The 27,657-nt window shown below is 37.6% G+C and overlaps 1 protein-coding gene across 1 annotated transcript in view; it reads right to left on the bottom strand.

Annotated features, from left to right (window-relative positions):
• Positions 1–27,657, bottom strand: part of Pgm1 (phosphoglucose mutase 1) — a 359,120-nt gene that overhangs the window by 82,417 nt on the left and 249,046 nt on the right. Inside the window, exon 6 of the mRNA XM_090410682.1 lies at positions 9,659–9,790. Coding sequence (XP_090266808.1) covers positions 9,659–9,790 — 132 coding nt within the window. The remainder of the gene's footprint in view (positions 1–9,658; positions 9,791–27,657) is intronic.

Raw genomic sequence — 27,657 nt, 5'->3', positions numbered from 1 at the left:
TTTGGGAAACATCGATGGGATGCTGCATACTCTATGGGAGGAGTTATACTGGAGGAAGTAGGGGAGACAAGAGATCTGGGGTTGATGATTGATAGAAACCTGAAGTTTAGGGGACATATTGCAAAGGTGGTGAAGGTAACACAGAGGATTGCTGCTATTATGAGAAGGACACTGACCTGCAGAGATAAGAGGGTTATCATTCCGTTGTATAAGTCTCTGATCAGACCACACTTGGACTATTGTTCTCAGATTTGGTCCCCAGGATTTGAAGGGGATAAATTAACTGTGGAAAGGATACAAAGACGGATGACAAAGATGGTTTCAGGACTGTACAAGGATAGTTATGAGGATCGGCTGAGAGAATGTGGACTGCAGAGTTTGGTGGATAGAAGAAGGAGAGGTGATATGATTGAGACTTTTAAACTGTTGAGAGGTGGTTACAGGGTTGACACTGGGGAGTTCTTTCGCTTGGTTGATCAGCGGGAAGGAGTGATGACAAGAGGCCATCCCTGGAAGTTACGAAAGGAAACTGTGAGCAAGAGGGTAAGGAGTGGTTTCTTTGTGTGGAGGGTGGTTGAGCCGTGGAATGCATTGCCTGATGGAGTGGTGGGAGCGAGAACGGTCAGTGGGTTTAAGGAGTGGTATGATAAACTTTGTGTTTCTCAGGGGGGGACCTCCCCTCGATGAGTCTTGACAGACTTTATGTCTTAGAAAGGACCTCCCTCGATGAGTCTTTTGACTCCTTGGAGGCCTGAATAATAATAATAATAATAATAATAAAAAGCATAGGGTGTTATATTCAGACAATAATGATCAAGAAAAGGAAGGAGTGATAGTGGTCGCTTAAGGGTCAAAGCCAAATAACTTGGAGGAGATCTCCATATTGCCTTTAAGGAATGCAGAGAACCAACTGGGGCTTCTGACATAATGTCCAATCCTCAACTTCACGTGGTGTGCCCCATTAGTAGGTATCCACTGGGACTGGATGAACAACGAAGAGCTAATGAACAAATTGGGACTCAGATGACCAAACTGTACTCTCTATCGGCTTAAACCACAAATATGATAGTGTAACATGAGAAACCAGCCATGACATCTATAGATGTCCAGCTAAATCTGGACAGGATTCTGTAACACCCGTTGAATAACATAGATAAGAATGCAATTTGGTCTCACTATTTCATCCACCTCGGCCAGTAGGAAGGTTAAGGTGACCAGTGGTGTACCTCAGGGTTCAGTCATTGGGCCATTGTTGTTCAATCTATGCATTAATGACATTAGGAAGGGTCTAAAAGGAAATGTGCAATTGTTTGCTGATGATGCAAAGATAGGCAGGACAATCAGGGATGCTACTGATATCCAGCAATTACAAAATTATTTGAATAGGATGGAAATTTGGGCAAATGAAAATGGCCATCAGTTTAATGTTAGTAAGTGTAAAGTGATGCACTTTGGCATGATTTCCAGAAGCATATTATATTAGTGGGATTATGCTACAAGAAACTGATTATGCTAGGGATCTTGTGCAATGGTGGATAGGAATTTGAAGTTCAAAGGTCACACAGCAAAAGTTGCAAATACAACTCAGAATAATTGAGATGTTGAAGCGAACCTTGACATGTAAGGATAAGGAAGTCATTTTGCGTCTTTATAAGACTGCACCTGGATTACTGTGTGCAGATTTAGTCTCCCTGGTTTAAAGGGGATAAAGAAGCCGCGGAAAGGGTGCAAAAATAAGAGTTACAAAGATTATATCTGAATTATGGGATTTAGATTATCAGGACAGATTGTGAGTATGTGGCTACAGACTCTGGTTAACAGGAGAAAGATGGGCAATATGATAGAGGTCTATAAACTTCTGAATGGGTGTTATAGGATAATAGTTGGATGAAAATTTTCGTTATATGGAAGGTGGAGAGAGAGAGAGAGAGAGAGAACACATGGGGGGAAATTCATGGACGTTTGTTTGCAGTAATCAAGAAAGGGGTACGAGCTAGATTTTTTTCTCACAGATCAGTGAGTGAGTGGAATAGTTAGCCTTTAGGGGACAGTGAGTGCTTCTAATGTGAATGAATTTAAAGGAAGGTATGACAGCTGGTTTGGGTGATTTATAGTCTCTCTCTCTCTTGATGAGTCCTTTACTCTCTAGAGGTCTCAGATAATAATAATATTAGTTAACCCAGTATTCTATAATGAAAAAAGCATTATAAAGACCACAATTCAGATTGTCTTCAACCTTTATTTATTTCGTATCCAAACACAAGTGGTAGAACATTATTTACACCAAATTTAGGATACATTACAAATGAGAAGAGCTTAAATTTGTTAGGTGAATTACACAGGGACTAATAAGCAAAATATGAAGAAAAAGGGAACTATACATAAGTTATATACAATAAATATGGTCAGATGTTCCTCCAGTATCTTGCGAAATCAACTGCTCTTTTGTGCAAGGTGATTGAAGAAGAGGAACAAGAAAGAAGGTGTTCCATGGACTGGGTTATCCCATACTCACAATTATCTGGTACAGTGAGGTAGCCCAATTTCACGGGGCTAATTTGTTTGCAGCATCCAGTCATTCGAAGTCTGTTGAGGCTTTTCACAGTATTCCAGTCCAAGTGGGCACCACTTGGAAGATGTTCGGCTGTTGGAATACCAGTATTATTTTCCGGGTATACTGCAAGCCATTGTTGAAGTCTTGTCTCTGGATGGTTTTTAGGTGGGTCAAAAAACCATCCATTTGTTAGGTGAATTACACAGGGACTAATAAGCAAAATATGAAGAAAAAGGGAACTATACATAAGTTATATACAATAAACATGGTCAGATGCTAGGAAGCTATGTCAGGATCTTAGTCTTTGGGGCACTGTGGTCTGGCCAAATAGTGGGTGGTGTTCATCATTTATTTGTCTGTTTCTTTCGTCAGTTGAGGATGCAGATCTTCGAATTGAAAGGAGGTTGCAATACCAGCCAAAGTATACAGGTCTCTTAGTAGTGTTGGCTGGTTTCAGGCATCCTGTAATTAAGTAGCAGCTTTCATTCAATGCTGGGTCAAGTTTTTCAGCATGGCAGGATCTGGACCATATCGGGCAGGTATATTCAGCAGAAGAAAGCAAGGGGCCAAGGCAGAAGATTTCAATGTGCTAGAGTCTGCACCCCATTTGGAGGAGAAAAGCTTCTTAGTATACTGTTTCTTGCTTTCACTTTTGCCTTTATTTTTTCTGTGTGTGTTTTATATGAAAGAGTGTGATAGAGAGCACACAAGGTAGATTGGGTTCCAGGATTGTTCTATATTACAGCCTTCTCAAGAAATCTGTAGCTTCCTGTTGGCTTCCTTATTGTTAAGGTGGAAAAGGCCAGTCTGGGTTTTCAAGGGATTTTAATTGATTACTGCTATAATATGTGGTTAGACTATTTAAAGCAAGTGATAGAGCAGTTTCAATGGACTTGCAATTTTTTGATTGAGTAGCTATGGCAAGGTCATCTGAATAGATAAAATTTCTAGTTCCTGGAAAGATGGGGAGATCATTGATGTAGATGTTGAAAAGTACTGGTGATAACACACTTTCCCCGGGAAGGCCATTTCTTTGGGGATGCCAGTGGCTCTTCTCTCCCCCTCCCCTCCCAGGTCTGCAAAAAAGCGTCTATTTTCCAAGAATGATTGGATCAGGAGGACGAGGCGATAGTCTCTAGTTATTCTGTATATTTTATTTCTGAGTGTGAAATGGTTTATGGTATCATATGCTGCAGTTAGGTCCACAAAGATTACTCCTGTGGCTGGTTTTTGCTCGTAACCATTTTCTGTATATCGAGTAAGGTTGAGAATTTATGATGTACAGGAATTGCCTGGTCTAAAACCAGCCTGCTCAGCAATAAAATGGGGTACGATTAGGGTTGTAGCCTATTCAAAATGAATTGTTCATAGAGTTAAAAGAGGTTGCTGAGTAGTGGTATAGGTCTGTAATTTTTTGCTTTGATTGGAGTTTTCCCTGATTTCAGAAAGGCTACCACTTTAGCATGCCTCCAGATAGTCGGTATCCTCAGGGTTCTGAGACAAGTGTTGTATAGGTTTAATAACCACTCTTTAGTCCTAGATCCAAAATGCTTAATTTGTTCAAAACAGATATCCATCAAGGCCTGCAGATTTTAATATAATAGGTTTATATTATTATTATGTGACACCTCCAGGGAGTCCAAAGATTCATCGAGGGAGAGTGTGCCAGCAGCATCGAACGATTGATCCTCTTCCAACTACTAACTGTGCTCAAACTTGCTTAACTTTTTGCGTGAGCCATGAGTAGCAGAGGCTCTATCAATTGACCAACCTTATTATATTTATATTATATTAATATATTAGGTTAATATAATAGACCATAATAGGTTTATAGCAGCGTTGAGTTCAGTGATGGTGAAATCTGAGTTAATCATATTTTGTTCCTCACTTCGGGTTCTAAGTATCTTATTTTTTGGGTGCTTTTTAGGGAATTTTCCATTCAGCAGCAGATGGTGAGCAATTTGATTAGCTGTTACCTGTGGATACTCATATGGCTTAGTGAAATCCTTCCTAATTCTGTTGATAAAGTTCCATGCCTTTCTGCTACTATGGGTCATATCAAGGGTTTCTATTTCTTTTTCCCATGAGGAATGTTGGTGTTGTTGCTGTGAAGGGGTTGGTGTTGTAAAGTTGTAAGTAATTAGCATACCAGGCTTGTATGTCACTGGAAAAGTCTGGAATGTAGTTTGTGCAGCGAGGATGTTTTTGGTGGAGATTTTTCCTCAGCATTTTTATGAATTGAGGATAATCTGGAGGGTTTGGAGGGACTGGTTCTATGGAGAGGTCAAGATCTTCCATGACACCCTTCCAATTAGCTTTTTTGAAATTAAATCGTCATCTGTAAGGGACTGTGTTAGACATAATGGCTGGATTACATTGAAGCATTATAGGTCTATGCTGAGTATGTGGAATGGGATTTAAAACCTTTTTAACACAAATGTTGGATATTTTTAGCTAACAAATATGAGGTCAGGGTTATATCCTCACTTCCATCTGTCACTGTTGAAAGATACAGGGAGTTTTGGATTATGTATCAGGTTCAGAGAAAGGTTTTCAGCCCATTTTTCAACAAGTTCTCCATCTTCATTGGACTTTGTGTAACCTCAGAAAGTCACCTAATACATCAGTCATGTATGCATTATTGAGGAGGATGTCAGGGAAGGAGAAAGCTTCTGGCAGTTTATAAACTGAGGTGATTGAGATATTTTTAAATGTGATTATAATAATCTTAATGTTTCTGTTTGTTGAGTCAATGACGATGGAATTAAGTTTTCTTTTGTAAATATTGCACTTCCATATTTATCATGGGGGTATCTCTTTGATGAGTTTCATGCCATGGATGTAAGGTCTTGCAGCACCTTCCTCTCTGTGAATTTCTTGCAGGCAGAGCACATCACAGTCTCTGCAAATATTTGCAATGAGGCCTTGCTTGACACTGGAGAAACCTTCAATATTAAATGATATTATTTTTAGGCCTGGCCCCAGGTGGGATCCTTTAGGGCAGGAATTTGGGAGCATTTTAGTTTGTTCACTTGCGTTTAGTTGATAGCAGCTTTAGCTTCCCCTGATGGGTACTAACAGGGTGCAGGAACAAGAACCTAAGTGTTGCACACCCCAACCATTATTGAGGTCTCATAAGTGGTATCCAAACTCAGGAAGTTACCAAGCTTGAATCGGTGAATTGTCTCAGTATCTCATAATGAAAAAACATTATGGGAATGTGCACTATTCATAACAGTTTCTACCTTTAGTGAGGCCTTTTTGAACTGATGAGGCTTCAATGCAAAAATCATATTTTCCATATGCAAGTAGTAAAAAAGTATAACTTTATTATTAAAATATTCTTGATCAGACATAACTGTCGAAAGTTTTCCCCTCCCCCCACTTGGTTATAAAGTAAATTATATTTGACAAAAAATTTTATATTAAAGCTTTACCCATATCTAAGCAAATAAAGTTTGTCATGAAATATCTTCCTGACTAGGCTATTTGTATACAGAAGCCATTGACCCCACATCATCTCAACATTCCATAACACACAAACATTATGGGAAGGGACCACTACCCAGACCAATTTCAACTTTCACCTGAGGTCTTGTCAAAAGTGGGAGCAAAACTTCATTTACTTACACCTTGGTAAAGGAATAAATAAGAATATAATGTCTTATCAAATACCATTTACTTTGTAACCAAGTGCAATACACCTTTTTACATCCTGTTATGAAAAATATATGACTTCTGTATTGATTCAAACTTGGTATCTTCCTGTATCTGGCTCCCACTCACGAGCCTCAAATAAAGGTCAAAACTGCTCTGGGCAGTGGCTTTTCCTATAATGCTTTTGGGTTATGAGATACTAAGACAACTGGTGTGAAGTCAGCTTCTCTATACAAGTAGCCTAGTCATGATACTTCATGTGCAAACTTTATTTACCTACATTTGGGTAAAGGATTAAAGAAATATAATTTATTCAGAGCACCACATCTTGTTTAATTATGATTATTATTAAAGTATGGAGAATATACTTTGAAGGGCTTTTGAATGAAGAAAATGCAAGAACTCACAGAGAAGATGGGGAGCCTTATGAGGGGATGGTGCAGAACATTAGTAGAATGGAAGTGAAGGAGGCCAGAAAGAGGATGAAGAATGGAAAATTGGTGGGCCCTGCCAGGATTCCAGTGGAGGCATAGAAGGCACTCAGGAAAGATGGAATTGACCTGCTGTGGGACTTGTTAATAAAAGTTTGTCAATAGAAAAATATACCCGAAGAATGGAGGGAAAGTACTCATCCCATTCTACAAGAGTAAAGAGGATACACAAGATTAAGAATTACAGAGGAATAAAGTTGATGTCTCACACAATGAAAATCCTAGAGAGGGTTCTTGATGGAAGACTGAGAAAGGAGGTGGATATTGCATAGGAGCAATTTGGCTTCATGCCTGGTCGATCGACGACAGATGCTATCTTTGGGTTAGGATAGATGATGGAAAAGTTTTGCGAGAAACAACGGGAGCTACATCTGGTATTTATTGATCTGGAGAAAGCGTATGATAGAGTGCCAAGGCAAGAAGTCTGGAGGTGTCTGAGGGAGAAGAAGGTACTGGAGAAATATGTCAGGCTGGTGCAGGAGATGTACAGAAATGTGAAGACAAGAGTTCAGACCAGCCTGGGAGAGACAGCAAGTTTTCCAGTGACAGTTGGCTTGCATCAAGGGTCAGCATTAAGTCTGTTCCTGTTTAATATTGTGATGGACGTGGTGAAGGAGGAGGTGAGAGAAGGTGCACCTTGACTATGTTGTATGCAGATGACATCATGCTGCATGCAGAATCAAGAGAAGAAGTGGCAGCTAAACTGGAAAGTTGGAGGAAAGTACTGGAAGAGAGGTATGAGACTGAGCAGAAGTAAGACAGAGTACATGTGTTGCAAAGTGGATGGCAACCAGGAGACATCTGGAGCTGGAAGAAAATGTCATCAGGAAGGATCAGTGATTTTAGATACTTAGGTTCAGCAATGAAAGAGGATGGTGAGGCTGAGAAGGAAGTGGGATGCAGGATAAAAGCAGGATGGAGGAACTGGAGAGAGAGAGAGAGAGATGGCTGGAGTGCTATGCGATAAGAGGTTGGCGATCAATCTAAAAGGCAAAATCTACAGGACAGTAGTGAGACCAGCTATGACGTATGCTATGGAAACTGTGGCCCTGAGGAAAAATAACATCAACAGGATGGAGGTAGCAGAGATGAGAATGCTTAGGTGGATGTGCAGTGTGACCAGAAAGGATCTGAGAAAGGACTATGTAAGGTGAACGGTGAAAGTTACAAACTTGGGAGCAAAGATACAGGAGGCAAGGTTGAGATGGTTTGGTCATGTGATGAGGAGGGAGGAAGAGTATGTGGGAAGAAAGGTCATGCAGATGGATGTGCTGAGGAGGAGGAAACGCGGGCAGCCAAAGAAGAGATGGAGGGAGATGATGGAGGACTTGAGGATGAAGAACTTGGATGTGGCTACAGCCCAAGACAAGAGGTTGTGGAGGAGACTCACTACAAACAGCGATCCTACTTAGGTGGGAAAAACTGCAGAAGAAGAAGATTATTATTATTAAAGTACTGATTAAAAATTTCTATTTAGATCAAAAATATTTTATTTTTTTGCAAGAAAATTTAACTTACAAATGTCAGTTTTTTTGTTCCAAATCTTTGGGAATTAAAAAAATGCAAATAGCTTTGATGCAAAAACAAAAACATTATGCACTTTTGATGAACCAAACATACAGTGGTGTCCAAAACCTAAAGACAAACACTATTTCTGAAGAATACAACTGCAAATAAAGATGAATTAGCTTGTGGCTAATGTGTATAAATGAAGATTGAGTAGCACTCAACAGGATAAAAGGCAAAAGGCTGTGCTAAGCAACTTGTGTTTCAAGGACTCTTTTTTCGTGAAGGAATGAAACTGCAAACTTGGATGTCTTGTAATGTTTCAAAGACATCATCTAGATAATTTCATGTGGGGAAGATTTATTGGAAAACTTGAAGAAGGCAGAAGAATTACCGATACTGCCAGAGTTTGGAACATCACACAGCATTATATTCAGGATGTGGGCAGTGTTTCAAACCAATGGAATGTGTTCCATTGGATTGAAACACTGAAATAGTTTTGCTAAGAGGTCGGTGTTGCTCTATCATGGAGCATGAAGACAGAGTTTTGGTTATAACAGCAAAACATAATCGATGCACCACAGGAGGTCAGCTTGCAAGTTGGCACCATTCAAGCATAAGCTGTGGATATCTCAAAAAATTGTGGTATGACATCTGCAATAAGTGGGTCTATACACCCGAAGGCAGTCTGTGTCCCTTTATCCACACCTCATCGTATAGCATGTTTTCAGTGCTGTGCTGTTGTATCCATAAAAATTGGACAAGACACCAATGGGTTAATATATTCTTTACAGATGAGAGTTTTTTTAGTCTTTTTCTATGGTTCTAAATGACATTTCTGGTGTGAAAGTGGTACTGCTTATGATTGCAGTCCTTGAAAGGAATAGATATGGCAGTGCTGGGGGGTCATGATGTGCGTGTGTGTGTGTGTGAGGGGGGCATTATGCTTAACAGATGTACCAAGCTACAAGTGCTGGTAAAAGGGACTATGACTGGTGAATGATATTGCAATGAAGGTCTTCAACATCATGTTCAATTATTCCATGGTGCTATAGGCAAAGAATTCATTTTTATGGATGACAATGACACACCATATTGTACAAGAGCATTGGAGATATTTCTGGAGACCGAGGATATTAAGAGAATCGAGTGGCCAGCATGCTCCCCAGATCTCAACCCTATAGAACATGACTGGGACACAATAGGGAGGTGCATTGCTGCTCGAAATTCCCCTCCAGAAAACAAGGCCTTATCCTTGCTCTGAAGGAAGAGTGGGCCAGTTTGGAGATTGCCTCAAGAACTCCAAAATCACTTTTGAAAAAACTGAAAAATGCAAATAGCATTTTTTTCAAAAATGAAAACAGTATATATTCTGACTAACCAAACATGTTTTATAAAGAATGAATGATATTTCAGCTTAAATATATCATGTTAAAGAAGCGTGACTTACCTAATGTGATCAGAGCCTGTTCCAAAACTTTCTTCACCACAAAGTGATAATTTTTCAGCATCCATTAAGTTTCCAAAATACTTCCAGCCCGTAGGTACTTCAAAAAATTCTTTTCCTGTTTTCTCAGCAACCCTACAATGAATACATAAATGCATCTAAGTACATTTCCTAAGCACTCATTGATTCTCAGTTATAAGTTTTTTTTTTTTTTAATATGCACCCACAAATATTGTTCAACAACTAGACAAAAAGAAAACAACATACGAAAATTAGCATTCATTGACAGAATCCTACATATAAACAAGCTCATGCAAAATTAAAATGTTATGCAAAAACTGTGGTTGTGCTAAGAGCTGAACTGAAAAGATAATTCATTCTGATAAAATGTTCTACACGAATCAGAGCAGAACACTCAAGCAGTCTGATGAACAGATGTGATTGTAACAAAAGGAAAATCAGCAAAGCAAAAATGCCATTTACCATCTTTCACAAAGGAAACTAACTTCCATTGTAGAAGATGTTATATAATATAATACTTTCAAAGAGTAATGAATTTGATCTTTTCTGACTTAGCAGATATGTTTTTAGGACTATCCATGGATATATTCAAAGAACTTAAAAAATTATTAATCTAACAATTTCTGAGATCACCACAGACTAAATGAGGCCAAGTCATTCTTAAATCTCGTCATTCTCAAGGGAATCAAGTAATATAACAATAACACCATTAAGATTTCATGCCGTACTTTCTGATCAACAATTTTCTTCCAAATTGGTCTGTAATTTGTCTCTGATTAGATCACTCTTACATTTCCATCTTCTAAATCAATCCTAACTGTTCTATCCCACGATGAGTCTTCGGACTGGAGGTGTCACGAGTAATTATAATAATATTTGGTCTTCAAGTGGGTCTCTTTTCCTGCCATTTTTTGTTTCAAATATTCATTTTGCTAATCTTTCATCTTGTTTAGATTAGTCAATGTTGAAGTTATTATTAGGTTCTTTTCTGATATAAACAGATAAGACATTTAACTGTTTTTGATACTGAGGCTATCTATTTATTCCTGTAATTTTTTTAAAAATGATCATTTTGCTTATTTGATCATTTGCTTATTTTCAAAGGTATGTCATAATAATTGAGAATTTTGAACATCCTTTGTCTATTGATTGAAATTAAAACTTTTGAGAAATCTATGAAGATCAAGAGAAGGGGTTCATGTGTAAGCATATATTTAATTGACTCCACATGAATCTTTTTTAAATAATCTATTTCCTTATTTGTCATCTTCACTAAGAATTGCACCAACAGTTAAAATGCATAACTTTCTTACATCACTCTTGAGAAAGGTGTGAAATTTTATCTGTTTCTCTGCTTTTTTTGAAATTGTTTTATTGCTGATTTTTATATTTCTCACAAATTCTCACAGCAGTTATTTAATTTGACTTAAGTCTCTTGAACAATTCTTTGATAAAGCAGATTGAAGAAGATGATACATAGAAATTGGCTTAATACCTCCCATACGAATATCAGTTCTGATTGTTCCTGCCTTTCTTAATAATAATGTAGGCCATACAGATTATAAATAACTTCAGAGTTACTAATAATCTTGTCTTACATTTGATTTGCTTTTTAACTGCCAACTGCAACTTAATTGTGAGCTAAGTATCATTTGGTACAAGATTGCATTTACACAATACAGATTGCCTGGCAGAGTTTATCTTTTGATAAATTATCATATGAGGTCTAGCAGAAAAGTAATGTTTTTTTTTATTATTATTATTATTGCAATAATTGGCAGCACCATTGAACTGAAGACACCGTAGACTGTTAGAACAATTCTTGTTCTTTCCGTTAGTACAATCTCTTGTCAGTAGTATAAACACTTGTCAAGTTATTGTATTTTTAATAAGTATACGTCTCGTATATCAAGAAAATGGAGAAGCAAAATCTCAAACAACATTATGCGATTAAATTTTGTGTTAAACTGACAGTGCAACTGAAACATTTGATAAAATTAAGTTGATATGTAGTAATGATTCTTTATCATGTGTTGAGTGCTTAAATGGCACAAGATGTTTTTGGAAGATGAGCGACATGCATGGTGCCTGTCACAATAAGGATGAACAACAACCTCCTGGAACAACTGTCAATCAAATTTACTACAAAAAAAAAATCCTTAGATGGTTGCATCCAGATACTTTGAATATTTGGATTTTGCATCACAATAATGCCCCTTCTCATTCTGCTCTGTCAATTTGCAAGTATTTAGCAAAAAAAATGTTTTACCTAAGCTCAAGAACAAACGTAACCATTTTGAGGCTATAGAAAACATCCAAAAAAACCATGAAAGAGGCCATAATTGAGCTAACAGGAGGACTTCCAATCTTGTTATATTGCATGGAAGAAATGTTGGAACCTTTGCATTTCATGTGGGGAGGGAAGTTACTCTGAAGATGATCACAGTGTATCAGACGATTAATTGATTAGATGATTTTATACGAATTTTGTCTCATTATTTTTCTGGTAGACCTTGTATGCTTTTTCAAGATCAACAAAGCTTAAACAGAAATACCTTATATGGTCTTTTAGTAACCCTAATTTGGTTTAAATCCCAGAAACCTTTAGAAAATTCCTCTAATTTGCACATTCTTTTATTTCTCTTTTTATAAATTAATATGATGAGAGCTCTTCTCTAATCATCTAGGATTTAACCACTTGTGAAACCTTAAGAATTATGGCAATGTAAAACTTTTCAAACTTATAAAACTTTGCAAAATTTCAAAAATTTCAAGTTGAATATCATCTGTTCTGGCTACCAGAACGATACAAATATTTAAGGTTTCTGAATTCATATCTACTCCTGAGTCATTATCATTAGCAGTTTTCAAAATATTTTACTCCAAAATTTATTTAAATAACTTTCAAGAATTATATATGTAACAAAAATTATATAGAATTCTATTCAAAAACGTCAATATATTTCATCCAGTGTTATGTGGGCATCATCAGGGAAACATACTATTAACTTCATTCAAAACATCAATACCTGCAGAATGGCTTCTCTCAAAGAATTCAACACATCTGTGACACAAGCTTGTCCCTAGAAACCTTCGATAATTAGGGAATAATTAGAATAAGACTCTCCCAAATTTTTGCTATGGAAAGACAGTCATCCTGATTTAAGTTGTTATAGCGTAGTAGAGCTTCAGTACTCTTTGAACACTCCCCAAACTTAGAACAACATTAATGTGAGAACCAGGTGTCTCTCTGACCAGAGGATATGGTAGTCAGTGTTGTCCATTCTGTTTTATGTCAGACCAAATTTTTCATGCTTTTTATGGATGATGTAATAGAGCAATGTTCCTGTAGTTATTTTTCAACTGAATGTCCTAATTGTCTAAAATAAGAGAGAGAGAGAGAGAGAGATACATTCCCATTACTTTACAGGTTGTTCTTTTCCCAGGGCTATATATCTTTGCAACATACATGAAAACTAAGTTTTCTTTTTATATATTTTATTAACAAAGCATGTGCGTGCACACACACACATTTATAAACACAACATATAAAATAAGTTTGCATTAAAACAGTAAAGAGACGATTTTACTCTCTCTCTCTCTCTCTCTCTCACACACACACACACACACACACACACACACACACACACACACACACACACACACACACACACAACCTTAAAGCATTGGTCTTCTGGCATTAAATACAAGATATCTGCATAGATATATTCGGCAGCTAGAGGGCAGTAAGTTGTGTAGTGTCAGAAAGAGCTCTGGAAAAATAAGTTCTATTTTGAATAATAATTGGCAGTGTTTCATAAATTTTAGGGTTTCATTATTTATTTTTGAGAACAAAGTGTGTCTGAGTGATTTTTGATGTGAATTCTATCAGAATTATTAGTCTAAATTGCTGTTTTAAATATTACACAATGCCAGTCAAGAGGTCAACCACGCGGGCATCGACTAGTGCTACTAGGCGAATGGTGCAAAAGTCAAGTGGCATTGCCAACATAGACTTTTCAAAACTGATTCGATGTCCGATATGAATGCATGGCGGAATGCAAGAGATGTCTTTGTGGAGAGGAAGAGAAAATGAGTGAAAGACGAGAGAAAGTATGGATTTGTACTTTTACTTTCACTCCACTGATGGACTGAAAGATTGCAGGAATGTAGAAGTGAAAATTACGAAAAACTGAAATGAAACGAAAACAGGAGAAACTGAGGGAATGAAAGAATGCAAGGATGTAGAAGCAAAAGTTACGGAAAAAGTTGCAAAAACGAAAATGAAACGAAAGTTGGAGAAACTAAAGGAGTGAAAGAAAGTATGAGTGAGGAAAAGGAAATAAAGTGCGGCCGAACGAGCGGTAGTGAGATAGAGAGTGAAATTGTTGGAATGCAAGATTTAATAAAACAGATATTGGAAATGAAAAATGAAATGAAGAATATGTTGAGTAACATTAGGCATCTAGTGGAAATTAATGAAAGTATGCAAGAAAACAGAATGAAAGAACCAAGAGTAAAAGAAGTGATGAGTGATTCCAGGATAGCAGTATATGGAGACTTCATAATTAGGGGGCTAGTTACTCACAGAGTCCATAAGGTCTGCTATCCGGGGAGTTACTCTGAAGGAGAATGTGTACGATAATTAAGGCATTGGACATGAGGAAGAAACGAGCAAGAGAGTTAATTGTGATTGTAATTAAAAGAAACACGTTTCTTTTTATAAAAAAAAAAAATAAATAAATAAATAAAATTGTGATTGTAGGGGACAAATGATCTAACTGGACATAAGGAGGAGGTGAGGACAAATATCAGGAGGCTATCGAGAAGAGTGAAAGATAATAGTGTAGTAGGAAAGGTTGTCAGTGTGTTACCCAGGTATGATGATGATGAATTGAGACGGAGAGCCAAAATCATAAATGGTATGTTGGAAGAGCTGTGGGAGTGGAGTTTGTGGATGTATGGCATGTGTTTGAGGGAAGAATGAAATTATACAGGTGTGATGGGTTGCATTTAAATGGCTTTGGAGTGAGTGTGCTGGAGAAAATGCTGCTGGATAAAAGTATAGTGTGGGAAGTACAGTGTGTGATGCTGTTGTGTCCTGAATAGGCTAAGAAATGTTTAATGTAAATTATTCAGGTCACAACTTTAATACAATTTAGGCAGAGAATATGGAACGTTGGCAACAGGATAAGTGTAAGCTGTTTACAAGTACAAAACAATTAAAATTTAGGAATTTCATGAATTTGTATAATAAGCTTTTATATTTTATATATAATCTGTATTAAGTCGGAACCAGATATAGAGATCCATGTAAGCTGGCAAATCCATTTGAAAAAGCCAGTCTCTAGTACTAAATTAGCAAAGCCTATGAGTCAGGGTTCAAGGGTCACTTTGCCGTCCTGCAATATGAAAGAGAAGGGAGGGAGAGAAGTATTGGAAAAGGAAACCTAAGCGTCTTCCAAGAAAGGAAGGCAGACACACGTGCAAAAAAAAAAAAAAAACATAGGGAGCTAAGGTGACCAACGTTGGCACACGTGACCGTGTTAGCGTGCATCACGAAGATCGAGATTTGCCGAGAGGAAAGAATTATACAAAAAGGCCTTGCAAAGACGATTCGAGATCTTTTTTCCTGGATTCCTGGTTCCTGATCTCTCGGACAAAGGTCGAGCTCGTCGTCGTCGGGGAAGGCATTTGGTTCGTCTGTCATAGCGTTCGTATTGGGCCAAGCTATGTCCATGCTCTAGGATAGCTGTGTGTTGTCGTGCGACGGAAGAACCAAATTTGATGCTGGCTGTACAAGGCAGCGTTACCGTGCCACCGCCCAGTTTTCCCGTGGAGATTCTACTCGCATAGATCTACGGAAGATATCCTCTAAAGCGACTATATTGAAGGCCTTGATGACCAGACAAGGCAGGAACAAGTTTAAGAAATCAAGGACAGAGATGATAATGTAAACTTTTGAAATTCTAATTCCAGTTATAGAAGAGAGTGAATTCCCTGTGAGAACATTTATATTGGACTGAAACTTAAGGGACTGTAAGAGTAACCTACAACTAGGCATAAGTAAGAAACAGTGTTAAGATTTGTTAGCCCACGAGGCCGAGTAGATATCTGATTATGCTAAACTTAATGTGTAAATTGTGTGTTGTGTTAACTAATGGCCATTAGTTAATATCTAAATGGCCATTAACTAATAACTAAATTCTTCATTTTCCAATATGGAAAACGAAGAATTTTTTTGATCCAAAAATCTAGAGCAAGTATTCCCACAGTTTTCTGGGGAAGACAACGATGATGTGGGTACTTTTTTCGAAAATATTGAGGAACTAAGAAAGATTAACTGCTGGAGTGATTTCCAGCTAATTCTATTAATACGCAGCAAATTAGTAGGGAAGGCCATGGCTTACTTGCATTCATCGCCAAGCCTAAAAGCAACCTTTGATTACTGAGATTTCAGAGAGATCTTAATCTCGAAATATTCCAGAGTACAGATTGTAGGGCAGAGCCTCTGGAAGCTGCGGAAGATAGTACAAGAAGATGGTGAGAAAGTGTCTGATTTCTACGACCGACTGTTCACTCTCTCTAATACCTTTAGTGTTTCTAGTGAAGACAAACATCATTTAGAATGGGTCATCTTCCAATACTTCAGGACAAGTTTGAAGCAGGAGTTGAAAGAAACAGCTTTTGGAAGAGGGATATCGAACATGAAAGAGTGCTATGCAGCAGTAAGAGAAAGAGAACAATTGCTAGGAAACATCTGTCCCACATCTACCACCAACTACATTAATATGATCGAGGAGACGAAGAGTTCCAACTGCGAGAACAAAACTGAGAATGAATCTAGCTCATGCATAGAGACGAGTAATGATCAAAAGGACAGTGAGGAAATAAGAGAAAATACTGTCAAAACTAATCAAGAGGCTGAAGTAAAAATAAACATCACAAAGGAAGAAGTAGGGATAACAAATATGGAACTACGCACTTTTATAGGACAAGAAATTGAATGACTACAACAGCCTTTAATATACTGTCTTGATACTGCACTGAAGCAGCTGGCGGCAATGATGGAAAGGACCTCTAATTCAGCTATACTGCAAAACGAGAGGACTACTGAATTCATCAGGCAAGAAGTAGAAAGAATTCAACAGCCTATAATAGACCGTCTTGATGCTGCATTAAAGCAGTTGGTGGCAAAGACAGAACAGAAGACCGAGGAGCCCTTACAAAATATCAAACAAAGCAATAGACAAGGAGAAAGAAAGAGACTCCTCGATGTTTTAATTGTCGCAAGATTAGGCATCTAGCCCGAAATTGTTTTAAGAACAAAAGAGCCTCCTATATGAATAATAGATATGAGCCGAGATTTGAGCACACTCCTCATAATTTCGCAAGTAAACGGTGGAAGAGAGAAAAAGGGAAGCATGAACATCTAAGAGGATCAAGAATGAATATAAAGGGGAATGTACATGGATATGGTTGTAACATCTTGCTAGACACTAACTCCTGGGCCTCTGTAATCACTGAAGATTACCTTCAAGAAATCAAACCCAATATATGGCGAGGTGGTTACAAACTAAAAAGACCTGTTAGATTATCAGGGATCTCTGCATCAGAGATATATATATATAACAAAGAAATTTACAGTAAAGTTGTACTTACCCGATTTTAACATGAGTGTTTGGCAAGATTTGCTGATTCTCCCTAGGGCATCTTGCCCAAGTGTACAAATCATCTTAGGAAAAAAATTTCTAGAGAAGTATAGATTCTTATACGACCTCTCGAAATGAAATATCCCTCATGGGAAGGAAACAGTTGGGAAACAGGAGGAATAATAATGGAAGGATAGCCAAGGAATCATTTCAAAGGAGAGTGCATAATGAGACTAACATCACAGAAAGTGTACAGTCTGAGAGGAATAATGAAAATTACATAGATGAACAGGCTGATTCCTCAATGGTTTCTAAATCCAAAGAAAATAGCCAGACTGAAACTCACTTCATATCAAGTGTCAATATGGTAAATGATCAAAGCGAAGGAGAAGGGAAATTAAAGAAAATTAGCCAGAGAAAGGAACAGGGAAATCATAGCCACAAAGATTGCAAGCTTACAGTAGTTAAGAAGGCTGAGGAACATACCTCATCTGAGCATAGTAATAACACCAGACCAAAGGAAAGCAAGGAAATTAATCCTAGAGAGCTGAGGGAAGAAGGCTGTAAAAGAATTTTTCAAATGTAAAATTTTTTAAGAAAGGGGAGACCTATGTTGTGTCCTGAATAGGCTAAGAAATGTTTAATGTAAATTATTCAGGTCACAACTTTAATACAATTTAGGCAGAGAATATGGAACGTTGGCAATAGGATAAGTGTAAGCTGTTTACAAGTACAAAACAATTAAAATTTAGGAATTTCATGAATTTGTATAATAAGCTTTTATATTTTATATATAATCTGTATTAAGTCGGAACCAGATATAGAGATCCATGTAAGCTGGCAAATCCATTTGAAAATGCCAGTAAATTAGCAAAGACTATGAGTCAGGGTCCAAGGGTCATTTTGCCGTCCTGCAATATGAAGGAGAAGGGAGGGAGAGAAGTATTGGAAAAGGAAACCTAAGCGTCTTCCAAGAAAGGAAGGCAGACACACGTGCAAAAAAAAAAAAAAAACATAGGGAGCTAAGGTGACCAACGTTGGCACACGTGACCGTGTTAGCGCGCATCGCGAAGATCGAGATTTGCCGAGAGGAAAGAATTATACAAAAAGGCCTTGCAAAGACGATTCGAGATCTTTTTTCCTGGATTCCTGGTTCCTGATCTCTCGGATAAGGGTCAAGCTCGTCGTCGTCGGGGAAGGCATTTGGTTCGTCTGTGATAGCGTTTGTATTGGGCCAAGCTATGTCCATGCTCTAGGATAGCTGTGTTGTCGTGCGACGGAAGAACCAAATTTGATGCCGGCTGTACAAGGCAGCGTTACCGTGCCACCGCCCAGTTTTCCCGTGGAGATTCTACTCGCATAGATCTACGGAAGATATCCTCTAAAGCGACTATATTGAAGGCCTTGATGACCAGATAAGGCAGGAACAAGTTTAAGAAATCAAGGACAGAGATGATAATGTAAACTTTTGAAATTCTAATTCCAGTTATAGAAGAGAGTGAATTCCCTGTGAGAACATTTATATTGGACTGAAACTTAAGGGACTGTAAGAATAACCTACAACTAGGCATAAGTCCGAAACACTGTTAAGATTTGTTAGCCCACGAGGCCGAGTAGATATCTGATTATGCTAAACTTAATGTGTAAATTGTGCTGTTGTGTTAACTAATGGCCACGTGTATCTGAATGGCATGGTAATGACCTGTGAATTTATACTAAAAATGATTATATTAGTGGTTATTGCAATTTAATATGTGTGATTAGTAAAAATTAATTAGAGCCTTTGATATAAATTGAGTGCAACCATATTAACCTGTTTGAATTGTATTATTGTATATCACCTTAAAGCTAATTAAATTGTTTCATTCAAGTACGTGCCTGATCTGCTTACGTTATATGAATTCAAAACTACTGCTCGTAAAAATATCAACGAAGCGGGATAAACCCATGAGTACAAGTATATTAAGCGAGCCACGACTGTGAGAAAGAATTAAACAAGCGGAAGGGTAAGATTAATCTGGATCTAAATATCATGTGGTACTCTGAAGGGGTCACCCTGAGCAAGAATCATTTGCATCCTAGGTATCAGCTGGCGCAGTAAAAAAATAAATGTGTTAATACTTATAGGGTGAACTCCATCAGATTGTTGTGCGATAAAGTGATGTTTAGAAAATAGAGAGGCCAATAAGACTGCAAAGATCCTAACAAATAAGTTAATTTGATAGGAGACAAGCGATTTACTTGCATGTGTGAGAGAGAAAGGATAAATAAGTAAAGATAAAGGTAATGGTAAACTAGACATAGAAATCAGAACGAGAAGCAAATGCCAGATATAACAATGCATGCCAGAGATCAGAAGAAAGAGATGAAGAGAAAAATCAGGAGCGTGGTACTGAAGAGACAGCAATGCTTGGCAGTGGAAACAGTAGTGGTGTAACAGAGGGAGAAAGAATTGGAATACAAGAGGAAATGGGGAAGCTCGGGTGGACAGGGAGACATGGCATAGAGAGAGTGAATATTGAAAGTGACAGTGAATGTGTGTATGAAGATGGAGTATATTGCAATGTGGGTGGAGAAGTGGAGACTGAGGAGATATATGTGGTAAGCGGTGATAAAGATGATTTGGCAGTTGTAGTCGGGAAATCACAACCAACATATGGCTTAGATAGGACTGGCTATAGACCTAAAAATGAACTATTGTGTTTGTTTACAAATGCCAGAAGTATCAGAAATAAAGGGGATGAAATGGTATCAGTGATTGAGTTTATTCACCCCCAAATCATTGGAATAAGTGAAACATGGTTGAATGAAGATGATATTGTAAGGGAAATAGAAATGGAAGGGTACAGTATTTTTCGTGAAGATTACAGTATTACCGTGAACGGTACAGTATTTTTCGTGAAGGGCAGGAAGGGAGGGAGAGTGCTGCTGATGATTGCAAGGGAATTAAGTCCACATAAGGTAGACATGAAAGGGGGAAATAGTGGCAATGGTTATGAAGCAGTGTGGTGTAACATGGAGGTTGAGAGGAAGAGATATTTAGTTGGATGTTGCTATAGGGCTAGGAATGTTGTGATGAAGGAATGTATAAACACAACTTGGATTAGTGAACAAAGGAAGGGTAATTATTATGGGTGATTTTAATTATCGTGGTATAGACTAGAATGAAGAGATAGCATTTAGGAATAAGGAAAGTGAATTTCTTGAGTTCTTGAGAGATAACTATCTCAGGCAGCATGTAAAGAAAGGCACGCAAGGATCAAGAGTTCTAGAGCTCATCATTTCATCAGAGGATGTAATTGTTAGAGGGGGTTTCATATTTTCCTCCAGTTGGTGAAAGTGATCATGAAGTAATCACCTGTGTTGTGGCTAGTCATATGCAAGCTTTTGCGAGGAAAGGATATATATGTGGAATTATAAGGCTGGTGATTATGACAAGCTTAGGAGACAACTTCGAGCTATAACATGGAACGAGGAGTTGAGCGGTAAGGAAATAAATGCTGCATGGGAACTTACAAAGAAATACATAACAGCATCAATGTACGAATGTATACCAAAGGCCAAAAGGCTGAATAAGGTTGGTATAAAATGGATGAATGTGGAGTTAAAGCATGAAATCTGGAAAAAGAAAGTCCTTTGAAGGAAGTACAAGATGAATAATGGTAATCAGTCACATGAAGAATATAAAGAACAAGCCAGGAGAGTGCCTCAGTTAGGAAAACAAAAGTAGAGTATGAGCAGAAATTGGCAAATCAGGCTAAGAAAAACTCTAGAGAGTTTTTTTTTAGATGTGGCAAGTAGAAGGAAGAATGGAAAGATGAAGTAAAGGGATGAAAGTGGTAGAATAGTAACTGCTGCAGACGACATTGTTGAGGTATTCAGTGATCAATTTATAAGTGTGTTTCATCCTGGTCAGGGTGGAATCATGAGGAACTTAAGTGTAGAGGACATAGGAGAGGATAGCTTAATTGTGAATGAGCAGGAGGTATTTGAGGAAATAAATAACCTTGATGTTAATAAGGCGATAGGATTAGATGAAATATCACCACGCATCTTAAGAGAATGTTCCAGGGAACTGGCAGTAGCATTGGCATGTCTGTTTAACAAGAGTTTTGCAACAGCACAGGTTCCAAGGGAGTGGAAGGAGGGTAAAATTGTTCAACTGCATAAAGGTGGTGATAAGGCTCTAGCTTCGAATTATAGGCCGGTCTGTATATCTGGAGCTGTGGTGAAGGTCCTGGAGAGATTGGTGAGAAGTAGGATATAGAAATGAGTTGATAACAGCAGTATTCTCTGTGGTTATCAGCATGTGTTTGTTAAGGGGAGATCATGTTTCACTAGCTTACTTATGTACTATAACAAGGTGACAAATACCTTGGACAGAAGAGATGCATATACACTGGTGTACTTGGATTTTGCAAAGGCTTTTGATAGACTGCCACATAACAAGCTCTTAAATAAATAGAAACAGATTGGATTGGATAACAGATGTCTGCATTGGATCAGTGACTGGCTATCAGATAGGTATCAGAAAGTTGTATATGGGGGTGCAGTATCTCGAAAGAGAAAGGTCACCAGTGGTGTGCCACACAGGTCAGTTTTGAGGCCATTGTTGTTCAATTTGTACGTTAATGATATTGGGTTGGGTTTAACTAGTGATATCCAGCTGTTTGCAGATGATGCAAAACTGGGGAGACCAATGCACAGTCAGGCTGATGTTAATGCCTTACAAGAGGAATTGAATAGATTGCATGAATGGGCAGGTAAGTAGAACTGTCAGATCAAGTTCTCAAAACCTTACACTTGTTGCCAAGTGCAAGGTTTTGAGATTTGGTAAGCAATGATAGGATGCAAAGTATACACTTGGTGGGGAAACTTTAACAGAAGTTGAGGAGATGAGAGATCTAGGAGTGATGGTGGACAAGGACCTGAAATTCAGGGGCCACAATGCACAAGTTGTGAAGACATCACATCGAATAATGGCAATGATGTGGAGAACCCTGACATGCAGAAATAGAGAGGTTATGATTCCATTGTATAAGACCTTGATCAGGCCTCATATGGATTATTGTGCACAGATTTGGTTGCTGGGTTTTCATGGTGACAAGGATATTTTGGAAAGGGTACATAGAAGATTCACAAAGGTAGTCAGTGGTCTTTGGAATGTGGAGTATGAGGACAGATTGAGAGAATGTAAGTTGCAGAGTCTTGTGAATAGGAAGAAAGGGGGGGAGGGGGTATGATTGAGACATAAACTGGTCAGGGGTTGTTATCAGGTAGACATGGAAGAGATTTTTCATAGAATTAGAGAGGGGAGTATAACAAGAGGCCACTGCTGGAAACTGTATAAGGAGGGTGTGAGCAAAGGAGTGAGAAGCAGGTTTTTTGCATGGAGGGTGGTTGGTGAGTGGAATGCATTGCCTGTGTGTGTGGACACATTTAATCAGTTTAAGACGCGGTTGGATGAGCATTGTATGCAATAGTGAGTATCTCCCATGATGAGTCTCTGACTCCATGGAGGTCGGGTGTTGATGATGATAATAATAATATTCATAACCTTAAAACATTGGTCTTCTGGCATTAAATACAAGATATCTGCAAAGGCAGAAGTTAGCATATTAGTGAGAGACTCAAACAGATATTCACAAAAAATGTGGCAAATATTTCTCTAGAAAATAACACAAAATTGTCATCAATGCTTAAGCTCTAAGGGAAACAGCAGCAACACATTTTCTTGCACACAATCACACAGACAAAATGACAACTTATATCTATGTACTCAACATATGCCTTACTTCTCTAGCATATTCAATTACTGCTTAAAACAAGTACCAAAAATTTCAATAGTGTGCTTCATAAAATAAATTCAGCTATCCAGCACTGAAGCAGAAAACAACATACATGGAATGTTCTAGCATTTTTATTTGACAAGTGTCAGTTCCACAAATAATGAATAGCTTTTCATCCAACCTTCACTCAAAGAAGCAAAAATCACACTTGATGATTTTTCACTTCATGATTATTTCATTGCACTCAGTATAAAAAACTGTCCACAGGTATTTTAATTCCAACAGCGTAGAAAGATATGTAAATATTACTGATACTTTGTGCTGCTGAATGATAGGTTGTTTCTACCGATGACTTGAATCATGAGGCATAGTTAGGCTTCACAGCCTATAGTCTGTTTACAGTAAAATATTGTTTTAACATAAATTCATCCACATTTTTATGTCTTATGTTATATCATTTTCAATTACCTAAACTAACAATAATCTTCTTCTTTGAGCGCCACTCCTATCGGAGGTCGGCAACCACCTTGGCAAATTCTGAGCAATCCTCAGCCACTCTGAACAGTCCCTCAGAGCTCATGCCAATCCACTGTCTGTCAGGCAAGATTTTCTTCATCTTCTTTGTCCTCTTCTTCAATTTATCTTTCCTTTTATAATCAATTGAAGTACCTCATATTTTTCATTACAAAGTAGGTGACCAAGATATGCAGTTTTCCTTCTTTTTATGGTATCTAAAAGTTCACGATTTTCCCCATTTATTCCAGTACTTCCTAATTGGACGTTTTTACTGTCATGGGATTTTTAACCTTCGTCTGTATAACCACATCTCCAAGGCTTCAAGTTTTTTTCATTGATGTTGTCTTCAAGGTCCAAGTTTCAGCACCATAGAGCAGTACAGACTACTATACATGGCATTTAGCCATGCATACTCTAAGCTCTAAATTTAAATTGCAGTTACACAGTGTTGATTTCATCAGGAGAAAATTTTTTTTGGCATTTCAATTCAAACTTTTATTTCCATTTCTGGATTGCATTCTTCATTTAACCAGCATCCGAGATATTTAAACTTTGTCATTCTTTCTATTTGTTTACTATTTAAAGAAAGTGCTGAATTAAGAATTGGTTTCTTGCTTATGACCATGAATTTAAGTTTTGGTGATATTTATTTTTAATCCCATTTTTTTCACTCTCTTCCTTCACTAGTTCCAGAAGATTTTGAAGAACCAGAATATTGTCAGCCAGGAGAGCTGTGTCATCAGCATATCAGATGTTACTGATGATTTTACCATTTACATTAATCCCTTCCTCTCTTCCTTTTAAGAGTTTTTGAAATATGGCTTCTGAGAATATGTTAAAAAGAAGAGGCAACATCCTCAGTCTTGAGGGATTATGTCTGTATTGTAGATCTTATTAAATAGCTTTACTAATATAGCAATGTTGTCACCTTCTAATAACTTTACTATTTCTGCTGGTATTCTATCGAGACCTAAGGCTTTACCATTTTTAGCTGAGTTCAGAGCACATTCTACCTCTGACCTTAGAATGCATGGACCTTTCATCTGTTCATAAGTATTTTCTGGGTTCTGTCTGTTATCAGTAAAGAGTTCTTTTACATATTTCACCCATTCTTGTATTTTGTCATCCTTTTCGGATATTATTTCTCCCTTTTTGTTTTGAAGGATATGTAGTTATTTTTTTTAAATATACCGGAGATCTCTTTCAGCTTTTTGTGTAGATTAAAACTGTCATACTTTTCCTGTAGAATTTCTATTTCTTTATATTTTTTATTCATCCAGATTTCTTTTCCTTCTTTGATGTTGCGTTTAATAATTTTCTGAACCTCTTTATATTTTGTTGGACTATGATTTTTATATAATCTGCATTGATCCACGAGAGAAAGAATTTTGTCAGTTATCCAATCTTTCTTTTTTACTGCTCTATCAAGACACAAGGTATTGGTACATTTCTCTATGAAGAAAGATTTTAATTTGTCCTATGATTCATCAACCCTCATGAAGTCATCATTCTTGATAAGTGCTATCTATTGATTCAGATCTTGACACTCAATTTGTTCCTTATCTCTGGGTTTTATAAGTTTACTAGATCAAACCTTTTTTGTTGATGTTTCTTAAGTATAGCTTTCAGTCTAAGTTTTAACTCTGTCACCAGTAGATTATGATTAGAAACAATATCCGCACTAGAATAGGTTTTTGTACTCTTTATGGAACTTCGAAATCGTTCATTAATTAGCAAGTAATAAGTTTGGTTTCTGACTATATATTTGCATTATTATCCAGTGGTGATCACCAAGTATAGCCTTTGGGATGGTAGCTTAAACCATGTGTTTGTGATTATTAGTTTCTCTTCTTGGCAGAATTGAATAAGATGGTCTCCTCTCTCATTTCTTGTCCCTAGTCCATATTTGCCAACTATATCTCCACTTCTATCTTTCCCAACTTTAGCACTGAAATCACCCATGATGATGTTAATATCATACTTCTTTGTGTTTTTTCATTAGTTCTTTTAATAGATCATAAAATTCTTCGATCTCGGTATCATTCTTGTCAGCAGTAGGGGCATAGATCTGTATAAGATTAATATCTAGTGGTTGACCTTCAGTTTTAATAACATCATCCTATCTGAGTAGGGGATGAAGCTCAACAGTGACTTATTGGCATCTTTGTTTAATATTATTCCAACTCCATTTTGATGACTGTTTTCACTACTTCCAGAGTGGTACATTGTCATGTCATTAACTTGAGTTTTGCCTGATTGATCCTGGCCACATAACTTCACTCATTCCTAAAATCCCAATTTCAAGTCTTTTCATTGCCTGGATAGCATTTCTTAGCTTACCTGCTTCATATAGGGTTCTGAATTCCAGGTTCCTAGATTTAGTGTACATGTTAGCAGTAGTTTCTCCATTTGCTTTCTGCTCTGCAGGATTACAGACATACACAATAAACTGTTTTGCCATCTACAATTTTCTAATCACAAGCTTTACCATCATCATGAGACTTCAACCTTGTGTTAGTACTGACAAAGCTGCTTCCCTATGTCAGAGGATTGACTCTTTTAATTTTCCTTGTAACCCTAGGTAGGAGCCCTAACCAGTTACTGACAGCCAGAACCAGCTAAGTGCAGGTTATTTACATAGGTCTGCTCCTCTGAAGATTCTTCCAGACATTTCTCCATTGGGATATGAATTCTCTTCTGCTGATATGTCTGTTGTTCTTCACAGAGGTCCATTAGCATCCTTATTAGGAGTGTACCTTAATGAAGGTTCCAGAGAGCACGACAGGGACATGGACTTGCCTCGCTCCCCCTAACAATAATATTTTCTGTAAACAAAATCATGTTAAATATCTTAACATACGAGGGTGGTCTGAAAAGTTCTTGGCCTCGACCATAGATGGCAACACTACTGGTAAGATTTTTTTTTCGAAGTTGGTACATCTGTCATAAACATCCATGTGAAATTGTAAGTCATTCTATCAAGTAGTTTGTTTTACACAGCTGTCTGAAGCAAAAGTGTTGTTTGTATCCCTTGAAATGGATAAAATTGAGTATCACACAGAAATTCATTTGAAGTTCATAAAAGTTTATGGGCACTCTTCCCCTTCATTTTTGACAATTAAGAAATGGGCTGCTTAGTTTAAATGTGGCCGTACAGCCTTGAAGATGATCCACGTGAAGGACATCCAAAAAAAGTGTAACAACACCAGAAATCATTGATCAAGTGCACAATATGAAACTGGATAACCGGAGGGTCAAAGTGTGTGAAATTGCTGAGACTATAGGCATTTCAAAAGAATGCATAGGATTTGCAAAGAATTGCAAATGAAAAAGTTTTGCGCAAGATGCGTGCCACGCAGATCAAAAATGCACTCGCATGAAAATCTCTGAACAGTGCTTGGAGCGTATTAACAAAAATAAAACTGATTTTGTGCATCGATTTATCACTATGGATGAAACTTGGATTCCCCAATACACACCAGAATCCAAACAGCAGTCAAAACAGTGAACAGAAGCTGGTTGTTCACTACCAAAGAAGACAAGGTCATGGCATCAGTGTTTTGAGATGCTCAAAGCATTCTGTTTATTAATTATCTTGAAAAGGGTAAAACAATAACCAGGGAATATTATTCCAATCTTTTAACCATACTAGACGAAAAATTTCGTGAGAAAAGACTCGGTTAGCAGAAGAAAAAATCATCTTTCGACAGGACAATGCAACTGCCCAGAAAGGTGTTTTGGCAATGGGAAAATTAAGGGATCTACACTATGAATTGTTGGAACATCCACCCTATTCCCCAGATTTGGCTCCCCCTGACTTCTATCTCTTCTCAAAACTAAAACTCTTCCTCACTGGTCAGCATTTTTCTTCGAATCAAGAGGTGATTGCAGTTGTAGAGAGGTATTTTGCAGATCTTACTGAGAACCATTACAGGGATGGGATAATGGTGCTGGAGCATTGCTGGAATAAACGTATTAGTCTTAAGGGAGATTATGTTGAAAAATAAAATAATTTTGAAATTAT

Source organism: Typopeltis vanoorti, chromosome 20 (genome assembly GCF_054136105.1).
Source record: "Typopeltis vanoorti isolate ZY-2024b chromosome 20, IOZ_Tvanoo_1.0, whole genome shotgun sequence".
Classification (NCBI taxonomy): Eukaryota; Metazoa; Arthropoda; class Arachnida; order Uropygi; family Thelyphonidae; genus Typopeltis; species Typopeltis vanoorti.
Note: the sequence above shows the minus strand (reverse complement) of the source record. Positions and strands in the feature narration are given on the sequence as shown.